The sequence below is a fragment of the Culex pipiens genome, chromosome 2 (genome assembly GCF_016801865.2).
Source record: "Culex pipiens pallens isolate TS chromosome 2, TS_CPP_V2, whole genome shotgun sequence".
NCBI classification, from domain to species: domain Eukaryota; kingdom Metazoa; phylum Arthropoda; class Insecta; order Diptera; family Culicidae; genus Culex; species Culex pipiens.
This window is the reverse complement of record NC_068938.1, coordinates 40,814,755-40,831,419: the sequence shown is the minus strand read 5'-3', so window position 1 is coordinate 40,831,419 and position 16,665 is coordinate 40,814,755. Positions and strand designations below refer to the sequence as shown.

General features: G+C 36.3%; 1 protein-coding gene across 7 annotated transcripts in view; it reads left to right on the top strand.

The window, feature by feature from the left end:
- LOC120420437 (uncharacterized) overlaps window positions 1-14,410 on the top strand; it is a 33,018-nt gene extending 18,608 nt beyond the window's left edge. For all 7 annotated transcript variants that reach the window (XM_039583489.2, XM_039583483.2, XM_039583475.2 and 4 more), the window contains exons 4-9: window positions 3,638-3,773; window positions 5,469-5,602; window positions 6,963-7,085; window positions 7,192-7,474; window positions 9,708-10,184; window positions 13,330-14,410. In XM_039583489.2, coding sequence (XP_039439423.1) covers window positions 3,638-3,773; window positions 5,469-5,602; window positions 6,963-7,085; window positions 7,192-7,474; window positions 9,708-9,982 — 951 coding nt within the window. In that variant the 3' untranslated portion in view covers window positions 9,983-10,184; window positions 13,330-14,410. The remainder of the gene's footprint in view (window positions 1-3,637; window positions 3,774-5,468; window positions 5,603-6,962; window positions 7,086-7,191; window positions 7,475-9,707; window positions 10,185-13,329) is intronic.
- The last annotated feature ends 2,255 nt before the right edge of the window (window positions 14,411-16,665 follow it).

Sequence of the window (16,665 nt, the reverse complement as noted above, 5' to 3'; positions counted from 1 at the left end):
GTGCTGTTCAGGACAGAACTTACTCTGTGTAGAGTCTACTCTGTGTAAACACTTTTGTGAGTAAAATGTTTTCATACATCGCTCTTATGAATGATTTTGATGAGGTAAAATTGAAATCTCAAAAATCCTACCCTACTCAACTATCGAAATTACCAAGTTTACTCAAAAATGTCTTACAAAAAGCAATAATAAAACACTCTTGAATATGTATCACACCCCAAAAAAAATAAAAAGAAATCTTCGATAAAAATACCATCCCTACTCCAACACAGCCTTCAGTCGCAAACTGACTTCTTCCCAATCGTTATCCTTTTCATTCGGTTTTTCCCAAAGAGAACCCAGGTTATTTGGCGCACAAACCCATTAAGAGTCGCCACCACAGTGAACTGCAAGTGCACCATACATTGGTTGTTTTTCGTGGCTAACTCACTCACGGTAAACATCCAGTTTCATCCTGTGCAATAGCGTACCCACAGTTTAGATTTTCGGCAAAAGCCTTTAATTGGATAACGATTAGGATGTAACAATATGAGCTCGTAAGGTTTTTGAAATATTCAAAAATCGTTAAGGGGCTCGAAACTGGCAAAAACCAAAACACACCAATAAATCCCATTTAAACTTAAAAGTCAAAGCGCCAGGTCCTGTCGCAATCAATCAAGCTCATATTTTCACCCAAAACTGGCAGCGCTAGTTCGAGAGAATGATGGTCTCGAGTCGAGAGAATAGTGGTATCATTCACGGACGCAGAGAACACAGCTCGAGATGGGCGATAGAACTATTCTCTCGAGATTCATTTGCAAAAAAAGTTCATCCGTCAAACAAAAAACCAAAAGTGTCGACAACGGGAATCGAACCAGAGACCTTTGACAAACCAATCCAATGACTTAGCTGCCTCGGCCACCACAGCTTGGTGACCTAGGAGAAGTCAGAAGTCGATGTATGACACTTGTTGGAGATTTATTGATTCAACTAACGAATGAACTCATTTGTTATGATGGTGTGAGTTGGTACCATTATTCTATCGATTTTGGCACTGAGCCCTCAATAAATTTTGAGTGAACGATTATCTCGACTCTGAATTTTGGGTGTTGGATTCGGTTATGTTTACATCGTAATTTAATATGACATTTTTTTCATGCATTCTTGAAAAAGTCATTGTAAAAAGAAAGCTCTATTTTAGCAAGTTTGGATAAAGATGAACGAGCATAAGTCATATAACTTCAAGATCTGAGCAATGGTAGCAATGGTCAGTTTACTCAATTCTTTGTATCAAAGTATGAATGAATCTTAAAAAAATGAAAAAAAAAGTCCAACAGCAAAAGTAAAAATCACAAATACCTCACAGTATTTTTATCATTTAAAAAATAGCTGATACAATTTCAAATGTATGCTTAATTTCCAAAAATTTTAGATGAAGAGTAACACAAAATGGGATTTACCCAACAGCTGCCAAAAAATTTCAAAATGGCATTTAATGTACGAAAATATGTATTTTTACTAAAAATGTTTTGTCTGTGGTCACAAAATTTAAAATATGTAAAAATAAAATAATTGTTACAAAATACCCAAATTAGCATTATGCAATGTATTTTGAATCGATTTTACAAAAAAAAATCAATTAAAATTTAGAATGAAGTCAATAATTATTTTCCTTGCCCGCTGATTTTTTCGGGAAATTTTGAAGCTTAAAATAAAACTTGTAATGATCATAACATATGACTACAAAAAGACAATAGATTTAATTTAGATTTCAATTTATTTAAAAAATCAAATCTTATATTTAACATATAGTTGCTAACAAAGTGATTTTTTGTGAGACTCTGTATCTTTAGAAGCAATGTCCTCATCGATTTTAATGAAAAGTGGCAAGCTATGAACAGCAACTCAAAAAACTTTAATAAGCATCGTTTATATAACAAGAGTTTATTTTGGAGATTTTTAATGGCGGATGACTTTGAGTAGCTCGGGTTTTCTTAAAAGTAGTGATTTTATGAAAATTAGAAAAAGAAGCACACAAAAATCTTTCTGAGACATGATTTTTTTTCTTTCGAAATGCGATACATTAATTGAACATAAAGTACCATGCATATCCAGAAATTCTAGGAATACATTTCAATGAAATTCGATTGCTACACCAAAATCCGATTTTTTTTTCAAAAATTCATATGATTCTTGAACTTTTCAAGTATATTCAATATTTTTGGATATATTTCGTAAAATATCGTGAAAAAGCATAGACATAGAATATTTTGAGCTGTGAGCTCTTTGGTCCCAAGAACGTCAAATTATCAAACAAATTTTTCATTTAAATTATAAATATATTCAGCTATTTTTTCTTGTCTAATTATTGTTCATTAAAATCCCAACTAAACACCTGTGTTTTAAAACATGGCGAGCTAAAATTGGTTCAGCCGTTCCGGAGATAAAATTTTATGAAATGTGTTATTTTTTTGAGAAAATTAAAAAAAAATCATTATTTTGCCACTAATATTTTGGGAAAGACCACGTAATTCCAAACAAAAAAATATGGATAAAATTATGTTGGCCAAATAACTCTCATACTAATTCAAAACACTTTTGATCTGGATCCTGCCAGTTTGACGTAGAATCGCTGTACCAGAGAGAAGGGAATAAATTAAATAAATACTCTTTGGCTGTACCGTCATCAAGGGTGAATCGGGACTACAGTCTGAATAGGGGCCCCAGTTGACGGTATATCAGAATGTCAGGACACCTTAGGCTTCTATTTTCAAAGAAAGTATCCAATATTCAATAGTTAGTTTTAATAACTCCATTTGCCACGTTAAATCTTACCTCGCGATCCATTCAATAATTTTCTGTATTTATATTGTTATAAGGAATCGTCAATTTTAAACAAAATTCAAAAGATTTTTAAATCAGCTAAAAAAAATGGTTGTAAAAAAATAGTAGCAAAATCTTGTAGTAAATTTTCTGCTAAAATTCCGCATTAAAAAATAGATGTCTTTCCTCCAGTGCCAAGATACAGCATTTTTAGTAAAATATGAAAGGCGGCCAAAATAAAACCAAAACCCCAAAGGTTACCGTTTGGTTCACTTCGTCATTCAACAAATTAATTCTATTCTAGAAAATTGTTTAAACATGTTGGAATATGTCACTTTTAAAAGACAAGCTACCCAAATTTATATTTTACACCTGCCACTAGGCCTCTAAAAGTTTCGAAAGTTCTATTCTAATACTTTAATCTTTTTTTCTATACTAAACTAAATCCACGCCAATGGTCAAACCAAGTCTCACCAAACCCGAATGACATCATCAATGTCATCGTCGTTGTTGACATTGTGTCGCCGGGAAATACTGCGTCCCCTGCTGCATACGAGGTCTCTCATCGGAGAGGGTGCTCACTTCGGTACGACGATAGCGAATCTATATGGTTTTACCGCGAAAGGCAACAACCCGCTTTTGCTGGACAAATGTTGGCTTTGTGACACCCCACTCAACTAGACCTTTATGAACATCCGTCGTTCGCCGAGTCGAGAGTCAATAGGATACCGCTCTGACCAGAAAACCAACGCCACAGTTTAACTCGAAGCTTTTTTTGCCCCTCACAATAGCTGAACTGGTCTACTATACCTCTTACTTTTGCTCATATTTCCAGCGCTCCAAGTCCAACGGAAGCCACTTGACGCTGACCGCAGTGGAGCCAACGATGTCCGGCAAGTACAGCTGCGAAGTGTCTGCAGATTCGCCCTCCTTCCACACGATGGTCGTGTCCGGCGAAATGGAGGTGGTCGGTAAGTTTCTACCAACTAAATTGTGTGTGCACCATAACCGGTGGCATGGATGCACACCACGTGGTACATTCCTCCATATGTAGAGGATGCGGTTCGAGTTAGTGTTTATATGTTTGCCCACAACATCCTAGCACTTTTGGATCGGGGAAGCCATCTGATGGTGGGCTACCTGCTGCTGCAATCGTATAACACACGTGTAGGACACATGCGGGGGAAAACGTGCTGAGAAATAGTCGCAAATGATTGCAAATAGCGGCCGCCATTGACATCTGCTGTGGCCTCTGTTCTGAAAATGGTTGAAGATTTGGCGAATATAAACGAGCAAAGTTTCGGGAGAGGTTGCAATGCGTCAATGGCAGTGAACTGAACTGGTTGTCGAGGTTCCATGTTGCGCAATTCTAGATTCTACATGCATGGTGTTCTCAAATTGATGTTTACTTGCAGTTTATACATAGTAAACATTAATTGTATTAGTGAAAATCATTATTTTAAAAATTAATCACAATTATCAAAACAAAGCTAATTCATATATTCTTGAGTCTTTTAAAGTGTTTTCGTCTTATTTGTCGTCACACCTTGATTAAGTTACGGCATTTTCCTTGAAACTGCTTTCAAAAACTTTAGTCGTGGTTTCAAGATGGCGGTGCCTTCTCGTTTCACCTTAAAATGTCTATATATTTAATTTGGTGTATCTTTACTAAAAAGAAGCAGTGATATATCAGAGGCATAACCCGAATGAACGAATGAAAAAATATTTTGAAAAGCAAAGCCGAAAAACCAGATAGGGCTAGTTCTAGAACCCGAACAGACGGTAATAACTAAATTCATGCAATTTCAATAACAAATACTGTTAAAATAACAGAAAATGTTATGAAATCTTCTTAAAAAATCAATTTTTGCATAAGGGTTTACTAACAGTTTATGTTATCATAACAAAATTTGTTATTGGTTTGATATTGGTTGAAAGCCAAAACAACTTTGGAATAACTGTTTTTGTTATGGAAGAATACCACCAACTGTTATTGGGATGATCGGATAAGTTGTTAATATAACAAAAAATAATAACAAAGATTTGTTCAAAGAATTACTTAAAATGTTATTAGACTGTTATAACAATAACTATCCAATAACAAAAAAAATCATAACGACGAATAACAAATATTGTTATAAATAACATAAAATGTTATTGGTCTAGTGTTTTCAAATATCAAAAAATGTTATTCCCAAGATATTTCCGTCTGCTCGGGTAGTTAGCACCTGGTGGTACTAGAATGTGAATAAATTGCTGATTAATTTGATTCTTTCAAAGTATATTAACTTCACAACTGTTTTTGGAAAGTAAAGGCTTACAGTAGTTAAGTAGTAGTAGTAGTTGTTGTCAAAATACTTCACTTGAGTATTGATCTTACAAGACTACAATTTAGAAAGATCCCGTACGCCCTCTGGACAAACTCAAATTACGCACAACATCTAATGGAAACCAAACCACATCAACGGTATTGTGACTTGATATTGCGCAGAAACACAACGTTTCCCGCGTCTAATGAAACCACTAAATTACGCAACTAATAACAGCACGCCTCGGGGGCTTGCATGCAATTTCTGCAAAGGAATGCATTCGCGTGTTTGTGTGCCGGCCGAGCCCGAGCCTGATGAGAACCATTTATGCTCACCATTATGACCGCCTTCTTGCAGACGTTCCGGTGGACAAACCGCACATCACGGGACTGAAGCCGTACTACCGGATGGGCGAGCTGCTCGTTGGCAACTGTTCCTCGTACAACTCGAAGCCCGCGGCCAATCTGACCTGGTTCGTCAACAGCAATGAGGTGAGTCGGATTAGATCTTGGTAGGTTGGATTTGTGCGGTGTATTGCGACGACAATGCACTAATGTGGATTCAGATTGAATATGGGGGGCAGAACCGCATCGTCGGTGCTGACTTGCATCAATATTATCGTTTTTGGTGTGCGGTCGTGCTTTGAGCAGTTTGCTGGTAATTTGAAAAATTAATTTATAATAAGCACACATAATTATCATGCGCGTTGTAAAACGGCTTCACTCAATAGAAGGGTAAACTAACTCAATTTGATTACTATCAATTATGAATTCACACTAAGCAAACTCGATTCAGGCAAACACTCCTCTGATTGATTGGTGACAGATAATCACGGCCGATTCAACATCGCTTTTCATTCATTCGCAGGGTGGCACCTTCAAAGACATAATATCCAAAAAAATCTCAATTTTTAAACCGTGATATTTTGGACACCACTACCGTAAACCGGGGATACATTGATAGGATTTCAATTCATGTTTAGAATGTTTTGCAAGTTACAAGGGTTTTCTCTAGATTATTATTTTGTATTTTGTACATGTACTGGAGTAGGTTTCACAAAGTCCATGCACTATATTAGAAAAAAAAAATAAAAAAAGAAAAAAAAAGATCTTCTTGGGGTACTCAGAACACTTCTCTACCACGGTCAGCATGATTCCATACCATTCCGTACGTATTTAATTTGTACTCTTCATTTTGCGGATACATCTCAAACATATCAAAGTCTCTTAACTAGCAAAGTCACCACGTTTCACGGTACCATATAAGATCGATCAAGAACTCATTTCTGATAAAATGCGATATAAAATCGATTGATGCAACCATTTTATTATGAAAAAAAATGAATTAAGCAGATGAAATATTATTTTTCACTAAGAGAAAACTGAAAGTATTTCTCCAAATCCAAATTTTATTCCAGAAATTTATAGATCGTTAACACGTTTTACAAAAAAAAATACGGTAAAATATTGCGAAAAATATTTTTGCCTAATTTTCTGTAATTTTTTCAATACTAATCGAATTTAATCGAAACAATAGCTGCCGCGAAAAGCATAATTGTCTCACCTGGATATTAATTTAACTGAGAGGTTTTGGTGAAAATTTTGCAACGTTTCCATACTAAACTGGTTACAATTGGACATGTTTTTTTACAATTATATTCGTGTAAAGCGCAAACAATCAGTTCTGTTTTTTCACCCGAGAATCAATATTAAAAACTACAATTTGGTTGGAATTTTTGGTGGAATTATCATGTTGTTTAAACTATTTTTCTTGTAGGCGGCCACCCTGAATGACACTCATCGTTTCCACTCAGAAAGCGGCTTGGTTTATATTTCATAATTAATTTCACAGGTAAATCCCAAACAAACCGTCCCATATCCCGTCGTGCGAAACCCGGATAATGGCCTGGAGATCTCAACGCTAGGTCTATTCTTCAAAATTACACACCATTACGGCAATCGCGGTAAGCTGAAGGTAAGCGGACGATAGAACCCCTTCTCTATGATGGCAAATATAGCAAATCCGCGGTGCATCACTAATGAGTTCTATTCTCTCTCGTTCCGTATATCTCCTCGTTCAGTTGACCTGCGTGGCCCGGATTTACCAGGTGTACGAGCAGAGCGCGGAACGGCTGCTGGAGGACGAGCTGCCCAATATGCTGGCGTCGGCATCTGCCTCGCCGGTGGGACTCCCCGTGAACCACTTTCACGCCCTGTACGACCATCAATTTCCGGCGTCCTCGTACCATCATCACCACCACGAGGGGGGTGACCATCCGGGCGGGGCGGGCTATCCGGACACGGTCGGTGGCGGGGGTGACTTTGACAATCAGAATAGTGACGCCTACATGACGCAACTGCAAGGTAAGACGGCGCGAAATCCCCCCACACACTCACACACACTCACTCGCACACATGGTTCAACGCCGCTGGTCATGGGGCTGGGAAAACGAGCGTAATTCCACTGAAAATCGGATAATGCTCCCCACGTGCCTGGTCCCGGGTCAAAAGAGATAGTGTGGAAAATTTCAACCCCTTCGCATTTCCACATAAAACGGCGTCGTCGTCATTGTCGGGGGCGCGCTTCCAGGGAAATCTTATTTTCGTGTGGGCAGCAGATCGATGCCTTCTGAGAATTTGCCCACGAGAAACTTGCCAGTTGCAGGAATGTTTGAAAATAAATAAATCATTTAGCGGAGGGAGATTTCAAGTTCGACTGGTTGATTATTTTCTTTGTTATATCAATGTTTAAGTGATTTTAAAGAATTAAAGGGCTTTTCCATAATGTTATCTAATAAAAGAAACATCAATCAATTACACTAAAAACATTTTTTTCAATGAAATTCAAAATTTGTCGTAACTAAACTGTTATGAACCAAGACAAATGATAACCAAGAAAAATTCAAAAAAATGTTAATATCGAATCAAAAAAACACATTTTTGGCTAAAATTGGCAAAGCCATTCAATTGGGTACTAAAGCCCCATGTCAATTTGTATGTACAACGGTAAAAAAACACGATTAAAACCATTTCTGATCACTTTTTTTCATTTTAACGCAAACATTTTTTTTTTTTTGACAAGACAACATTTTTTCGATGGATCAACTATGGTCCCCTTGAAACGAGCTGTCAAGTAGGAGCTTTTCTGTCAAGAAGGACCGCGAGGTTAATTTTTCAAAATTGATTTAAAAATCCATTTCAAACTCTTTGTGGTTGTACAAAGGGTCATTGTACTCAGAAAAATGAGCTTTATCGCTGTAAACAATAATATCAGCAATCTAAGCTTCATTTTAGGACCCAATTATGTTTCCAATTTTAAGAAGAAGTTTTCCCAGATATAGTAAATTCTAAGGAGCTTTCAATTTACAATACCCCTTTTTAAATTAAAAAGCTGTAACTTGACAAACATGAAAATATTCGTTCAATAGAATATGATTAGAAGTTCACGCATCTTTATTTTTTGTCAAAAGTGGATAAATGTCCTACAAGATGTTTTTTTACGGTTTTATAAAATACTGTGTAGATTTATGCTAAAATTTTCAAATATTATGCTGAAAATATTCCGATCCTGTTAATGATTGTTATTTCTTTTATTTCAATGTAAAACAATGGCATTTAGTGATGTTTTCTATTTTTTTTATTAGAAAACATTTTATTTTACAATTATTTAATTTGTGTAAATGTGACATTCCCTATCCCCTATAAAACATGTTCAAATATCTCGAAGATAAATCATATGTATTTTGGGAATACAACTTTTAGCAATGAAAAATGAAATAGAAAATTCTAAATTTTCCCGTGTAACATTTTATATGAACCTAAAACATTGACGACAACTAACGATCTTTTCACAAATCAACAAAGTTTCACCAAAATTTTAAAAAATACAAAATTAAAAACAGTTGACAAAATGTGTTATTCTAAAGAATTGTTCAGCAACAATTAAAATCAGTTTGAATTTCAGATCGTTTGACATAGCTTATATTTTATTCCTAGAAAATGTTCAATAATTCAGAAGTTAATATTCAACATGACTGTCTGATTAGCATCCATTCTTATTTTCTCCGAAAAAGCGCTTACATTTGATTCAATTTTATCGTCCAGCTGTACGCCACTTCCAACGAAACCGATTTATTTCCATGCTAAATCGAAAACATCCACTCATCCCACGTATACCGAACTGTTCGAAATTCTTTTGCTGAAAACGAGCAAATGCTTCCTGGAATCCCCGCTCCTTCCAGAGCAGTGATTCCATTTTACTTGCAACGCGTGCATACCAGAAAGTGATTCTGCAGCATCGGCAAACATTACCAGTTTGAAGAATTGCAAAGAAGCAAAAGAAGATTTAGCACCCATCTATTGAATCGAGCAAACTAATGATCAAGAGTTGGTAATTCGAACGAACTCTGTGTGTGATCCGGTGTTGGTACAGTTATTCCAGCTTCTTGCTCCCGGTCCGCTCCAGCTGAAAGAGCAAACTGCAAAATGCCATCACCCTGGCCAGCGGCTATCCGATGTGTGTTGGTCAGGTCCGATACGACATTAATCATTCTGCTTTTTTTTCTTCTTCATTCCCTCCACCAACACCCCCACACAGACATGTCATCGTCGGCCGGCAGTCCCTGGACCATCATCGGTTGCAACAGCCGGACGACGAGGACACGATGGCCACTGCTGGCCCAGCTACTGCTGCCACTGTTGGTCCTGTCCAGCTTGCTCCAGTCCGTGCTCCAGCCTCATCTTCTGCGAGTGGCCAGTGTTATTATGCAAATGGCATGCTCGGCGCTGCTGACGGTGGCGGCCGGGACTGCTAGGGTGGTGTTCAGGAGAACCATGGACACAATCAGCACTTTCCCAAAGTCCTTCTCCTGAGAGTAGCAGCCAGTCAGTAGCCAGTTGTCAACACCGGCGTCGTCGTCGTCATCATCCCAGCCACCAACACTTGGCACTGGAAATCCATCAACAGCACCGCAGCAACGCCGCAGTACGGGCGGACTTGGTGGCCACTAATGCTGAGGAGGAGCAGAGGCGGGCAGAAAGGACACTCGACGTATGACCGATTTTCAATAAGCTGGTTAGTACAACTTGGAATTGCAAGCTGTGTGTAGCGTATTTCATTAGCCTCTTGCTGGGCACATTTAAGGAGGGGTAGGAGGGTGGGGCCACTTCTACACGTTCTCCATTCAATTAAACGAAAACTGTTTGCTCAGGCCAAACTGTATCATTCTGGTTCAACAAAGATTGGGAACTCAGCCGTGAAGAAGGAGTGCGCCTTAACATCACCTTCTACTGTTACTATTGGATAGGCATGGATAGATGCAGAAAAGCATGATAGTGGGAATTGTTTGCATTGTTGTAAATCTTACAAAGGAACTAATTAATGACTTGAAAAAAGTGGAAGTTGGACAGTATTCAAGCCATTTCAAAACCATATCGACGTGATCTTGCTATCTTACCGGATGTCACTTTTAAAAGTGAAGAACGTGTTTTAATGATTGACAAAATTTGTTTAAATAGGTTTTCGGGGTCCCAAGTTATAATCCTTTTTGCATATTTGGACTCTTCATACAAGTCTCCTTTCTATACAATATCTTAGGAAAAAAATTAAGTACTCCATTTCTAGTTATAACCGTTTTTAGGGTTTTGTAATCAACAAAAAATGTTTTTTTTAATTCCCAAAAAGTGTCTATCCTTGTCTACCTCTGAAAAACTCAAAATAGCTGATGAAATTCTCAAGGCTCAATATAATGAAAAGTGTAGGAAATTTCCTCAGCTACTCGAAAATATTTTTTTTGCTGGGGTGTATTTTTATATTGCGAAAAGCAGAAAAAAACGAAACATTTCACTTGAAATCGGAGCACTTTATCATTATTTTTAATTGATTTTGCATCTGATATTATTGTAAAAAAAAAGAATTCTTCTTTGTTTTAATCTTTTTTTTAGTCATATCTTCGCTACCAATTTTTGTTACCATCCTAGACTCTAAAGCTAAATTACCTTTTTATGCATCCAAAAACTACGAAAATATCGAGAAAAAAACTCGTACTTTTGGAAATTAAACCTTTAGTGATAAAAAGTCAAAATAAAAAATCGGAATTTCTTTCCGTGTATAGCAGGGGTGCTCAAAGTTTTTGAATGATAGGCCAAATTTGAAGCTCACATCAGCTTGCGGGCCGAATGAGTTTTTTTTATTAAAAAAATAAATCTATTAAACTTAAAAAATTAATAGACAGAAAAACTGAAGTTTTTTGAAATTTTAAGGGATTTTTAGAACATTTTCGTCATTTCAATAATAGAAAACAAATAAAATTATTCTTTTTGAGTAGTTTTTTACTAAAGCTTCCCATCTGTTGGTAAAATTTTATTAAAATCAGAAAATCCAACATAATGCAACACAAATATTATTCATCTGCTTTTCATTGCAACTTTCTTGTCTCAACAATAAAATATTTTTGACTGAATACAATCTTGATTTCACAAATTTAATGAAAATGTAAAGGTATTTAGTTGAATTAATTTGTTGTTCAATTGATTCATTTGTTTATTTTTTAAATATATTGAGGTTGACACAAACTTTGTAAAGTGTGTTATTTTATGTTAAGTAAATTTCATTCTGCCTTTATCAGATGTTAGGTACTCAGATTCATAACCCACACAATATGAGTTCAAATCAAGAGGTGAAAGGTTTCCAAGTGCAAAATAAGTTTGAGGCCCGGATAAAGATCGTTCGTCATGATTTTTGAATTATTATAAACCTATATTTTAGCTTTCTTTAAAGCTTCCTGCTTAAATCAAATTCTAACGTTCTATAACTCGTTTCTAAAAATGTTTGAAGATTTTTTTTTACAAAATTTACTTTTTGATCACATTTAGTCGTGTTACCACAAAAACGCATAAACTTAACCATATTTTTTTGAAATTATAAAATCACTTACAAAGGGCCATTTTATATGATCATTCAAAATGGTTCCGCGGGCCACAAAAAATAACCTCGCGGGCCATACTTTGGTCACCCCTGGTGTATAGTCTCAATCAAAATTTACATCTTTGTCCAAGACACCAAATCGATCCTTCAAGGTGCTGAGTTTCGATGAATTTGCATTACGACGTAACTGCCACCGCAATCTCCGACACTTATTTGATGTTTTCTCTGAAATTAATTAAATTTTCATTGTTTTTCAGTAAAGACCATTTGAAGGACGTGCAGATGAGGATCAATTCAAAGCATTTTTTTATTTTGATAATTCGTATAATGATCGAGAACCGATCGAAAAACGGCTTTGTTTATAACTGGCGCTAAGGACCTTTTGAAAACTTACCTGAGATATCCAGCCCGCTAAATTGTATGGAACCATGAATGAAAAGGCTTATGATGCAAAACGGCTTCTTTCAACATATGGATTATGGGGGACATATGGAGGAGTTACATTCAAATCAAAAATACAAGATCTTGATTTTCCGAAAACGTAGAAAATTACTCATATTTAGAGTTTACTTCCAAAACAGGTTTTTGGAAATTTTTCCATTTTTTTTTTTTCAAAGTAACAAAAATTGAAGAGGATACAGTTTGTCAAAATCGAGTATAGTGACGAAAAGTGAAAAAAGGTCCTAACTGCATTGGCAACCCATAGCACATAGGTTGTTTTATAAATTTATTTTATAATTGCTCCATTTTCTGGTCATATCACATACAAAATTTCTAGTATTGTAGCTAAGTTCAAAATATGTGAAGTGAACAGTCACAATTTTTGAAGATTGAATAAGAGGCTGAGTTTGAAAAGTAAGTTTTTTGAGGTTGGTTCTAAGTTGTGGGCTTCGCATGATCAAACTTTTTCAGAAATTTTAATTTTTAGATGTATCGAAAACCGTTTGCATTAGCATGTTGTACTATACAGCATTAATAACCATAAATGTAAAAGGGCGTTGTTAAATATTGTGACCATTTAAAAAAAGAGGTGCTGATTCATATCACAGTGTGATCAAAAAGCTTGTGTTTCAATCTAAGCAATAAGAAACAATTGGTTTGTAAGAATTTGGTTGTGCCAATTTTAAGGAATTTTTTTCACAATAATTGTAATTGTAATTTATATCAATTATTGATAAAAAAAAAATTCTAAGCTCTTTCTACAGACATTCAAAGATATTATTTACAAAAAAAAAATAAAGCTCATTAATGTTTTAAACATGTTTGAATAGTTTTTCTTCAAATCTCTTTCAAGGTGATGCCACCGGATGGACATCAAGATGCCAAGATGACCATATTTTGTATAATAAGATACCATTACGGCGATGTGGACATGAGGACGAGTCGAACAAAGTGGTCTGCAATATGTATGTTTGATGTAAATAAATTCAGTAGCATTATTCGGAGCGAGCAATCCACCAGGCTGGCGCACTAGTTGTACACACCCACTACAATACTGTGACTCTGTTATGGCTCTAGAACAATTCGTAAATATATGCAATCCATTCTCACACACACACAATTCAGTTGGTTTACTCTATGAAGTAAGGTAGAATAGAATAGTTAATGATAATGACTACTGGGGGCGAACCAAATCTACTTGGTGCAAATGGGATCGTGAGAACGAGTCGACCGCGGGTGCCCATTCACAAGTTTCCCGAAACATCACGCATCACAGGACTGCTTGCGTTGTATAATTGATAGGGATGCACTTCGTGGTCGCGGTCCTGACAACGTTGGTAGCTTCTAAGCTTAAAAGCACATCACCTCGTAGCTGGTTCGTGATGCAACGCATATGTCCGAAAAATTCCTCCCGGCAAAACTTCCCGACCACGTGATGGTGCGTTCGTAAACGGGTTATGTTGTTCCACCTTAATGGAGCCACGGCTGGAGATCCCTCGCACTTGAATGACAATATTGACGAATTGAGCACTGAAATTAGACATTAGGATCCCTGAAGATTTTTATTTGTCAAATTAATTAGGGAAAAGTGCACCCTTGAGAAAAAAGATTCCATAATTAGGCAAACTAAAAGTACATATGTAAATAGCTGATAATTAAACTATAGCTCTGAGAATTGTTGTGCACACCGAACAAAACACCTACAGAATGGAACCAAATCAAACACTCCCACAAGAAACGCCGTGATCGTGGACAAAAGCTTAGAAATTAAACAAACACCCTTTACACCGCGCGTTCACCCAGCCCGAGCTAATGGTGGCTAATCAATTTTCCAGCTGACAGGTAATCACAGCGCGTGAATAAATCAAATCTGTGTAGACAATGAGAGGATAACGAGAATAATCATAATCAAACATTGATATTTATGCAACCTGGTGTGTGTTTGTGTATTATTTGGACTTGATGACAGAAAATGGGTGGGAAAATTGATTGCGGTGGAACTCCAAAATGTGGTTGAGGTTCAGCTCGAATATCCATGCAGCATTTGAAACTACTTTTTTCAGTGGCAGTTCGTAGAAATTAAAAAATTTAAGAGTAATTTGAGTGTTTAATATCACATTTTATAAAAAATAATAGTTAAATGTAATTCATGGAGACGCATAATATCTCAAACAATTGTTTAAGTTTTTTATTAAATACCATGCATCTCCATGAAAACTTGTGTTTTCGTGATTCGATCATCCAAATTACCAATTCTTAGTGATACCAATCAAGATCATAGGGGAAAAAACAGAGTCTGTTAAACCCTTTTTCCATCAACTGATGATTTCCAACGATTCTTTCAAGTTTCATCAGGAATAAGCATTTAAGCCCGGACTGCGTAAATCGATTAAAACCATTCAAAGAGAAACTCGATACAAGTGCTTCCAAAATAACATCATTTCCCCAATCATATTAAATGTTGGGGGTGTTTGTGATGTTGTGTCTCCGCTTGGAAGCATCTTAGTCCCATAAAATCTGAAAATCTCAGCATTTAACCTTCCCCACCACCAACCCATAATCAGTGTCTCCAGAGCAATTGGTGCTTATTTTTATCACACACACTCGTGCGAGAAAGAAGGCCTACATTTGCTTCGACAACGACCTACATAATGCCATTCCAGCAGCAACAGCAGCCGGCCGGCCAAAGAGATCGAGAGTTGAAACGACAACAACATTCTGTGCAAATAAAATTAGAATCTGTGAATGGGAAAAGTTTTCCATATATGCAGCAGTGGAATGGGAATTTCCTCGTGTCCTTCCTCCCAAAATTAAATCGAGCAAACCCTGGCCATCTGCTGAACCAATTGAATAATTCCCGGTTTTTCGGAACGACACCAACCCCCGGACCCCCCGACAGCTGTGAATATCTTAAGCAGGGCCGGGTTCTGTCTGTTAATGCAGCATTGGATTTAATCTGTTTGGTTATTCATATAATTACGAAAGAACTCCCATAAGACAAACAAACTTAACAGAACTTTATTATAATGGTCCTTTTTGCTCAATAATAGGACTATTTTTTCTACCTTCACCTGTCGAAAATGTAACATTAAAAATCACCGTTTTCGAACAAAAAACACTAAAATTCCTCTTTTCATTGCCAAGTTAGCTAGATAAGCTCTTTGAAGTGCCACATTAATATCCAGTAAAATGAACTGACCATTTCCATCGTTGCTCGATAATGCAAGGATGCAGAGAAAAAGGGGGTTTGCTGTTTTACAAAGGATTGTCGATGAAAGAGGGATGCAGAGCATTATCGAGCCAAACGATTCTGTTTGCCGTTGGGAAATCAAACATTTACAGTGCATTTAATGTTGCGCTTGATGCTTTGAAGGATTTCCGCATTGTTCCAATGGAATGATAATCCTAATGTGTTTTTTTTCTACTTTAAACTAATCGATGTAATCTGTCTGTGTACCATGTACACTTTTTTGACCATTTTATGAAGAAAAAAATCAATGAATGAAAATAACACTTTTTTTGAGTTGTTGCAAGCAAAATCAAGTTAAATTTATGAGCAACACTTTTCGACGAAATTGTTTTTCAAATCACTACAGTAATTCTCGTTTACACTTTTAAAAGTCGACAAAAAAATTAATTTAAATTCATATTTTGAAAAATAAATCTAAAACTACCCTTTTTATAAAAAATACAAAAAAATAACTTTATACAATGTTTAAAATACCGTCATCACGGGTGACATTTGGTCTGGGGGATGAGATTGGGCCATACAAATTTGAGCATTTTTGTATGACGCTATCTCATCCCTAAAGACGGTAGTTTAAAATCAATTCTACAAATATTTTCAATGCAAATTTTGACTTTCACCGATAGTTTTTTTGGTCTTTTTGGGGAATTTGTGTAGAGGGGGGGGGGGATAAACACTAGTATGTAACAAAATGGGTGATTTTTGTGGACATTTCACGGAATGATCCCCTAGGTGTACTGAGCCCGAATCCCAAATATTAGCTTGATTTGTTGCGACAGGACCTGGCGCTTTGACTTTGAAGTTTAAATGAAATTTAACCCGTAAAATCGGAGCGTTTTGGATTTTGCCAGTTGGGGCTCAAACTAACGATTTTTGCCTTTTTCTAAAACCTCACGAGTTCTTACCTAAAAACTTCAACTTTTTCTTCACTCTCTTCTGCCT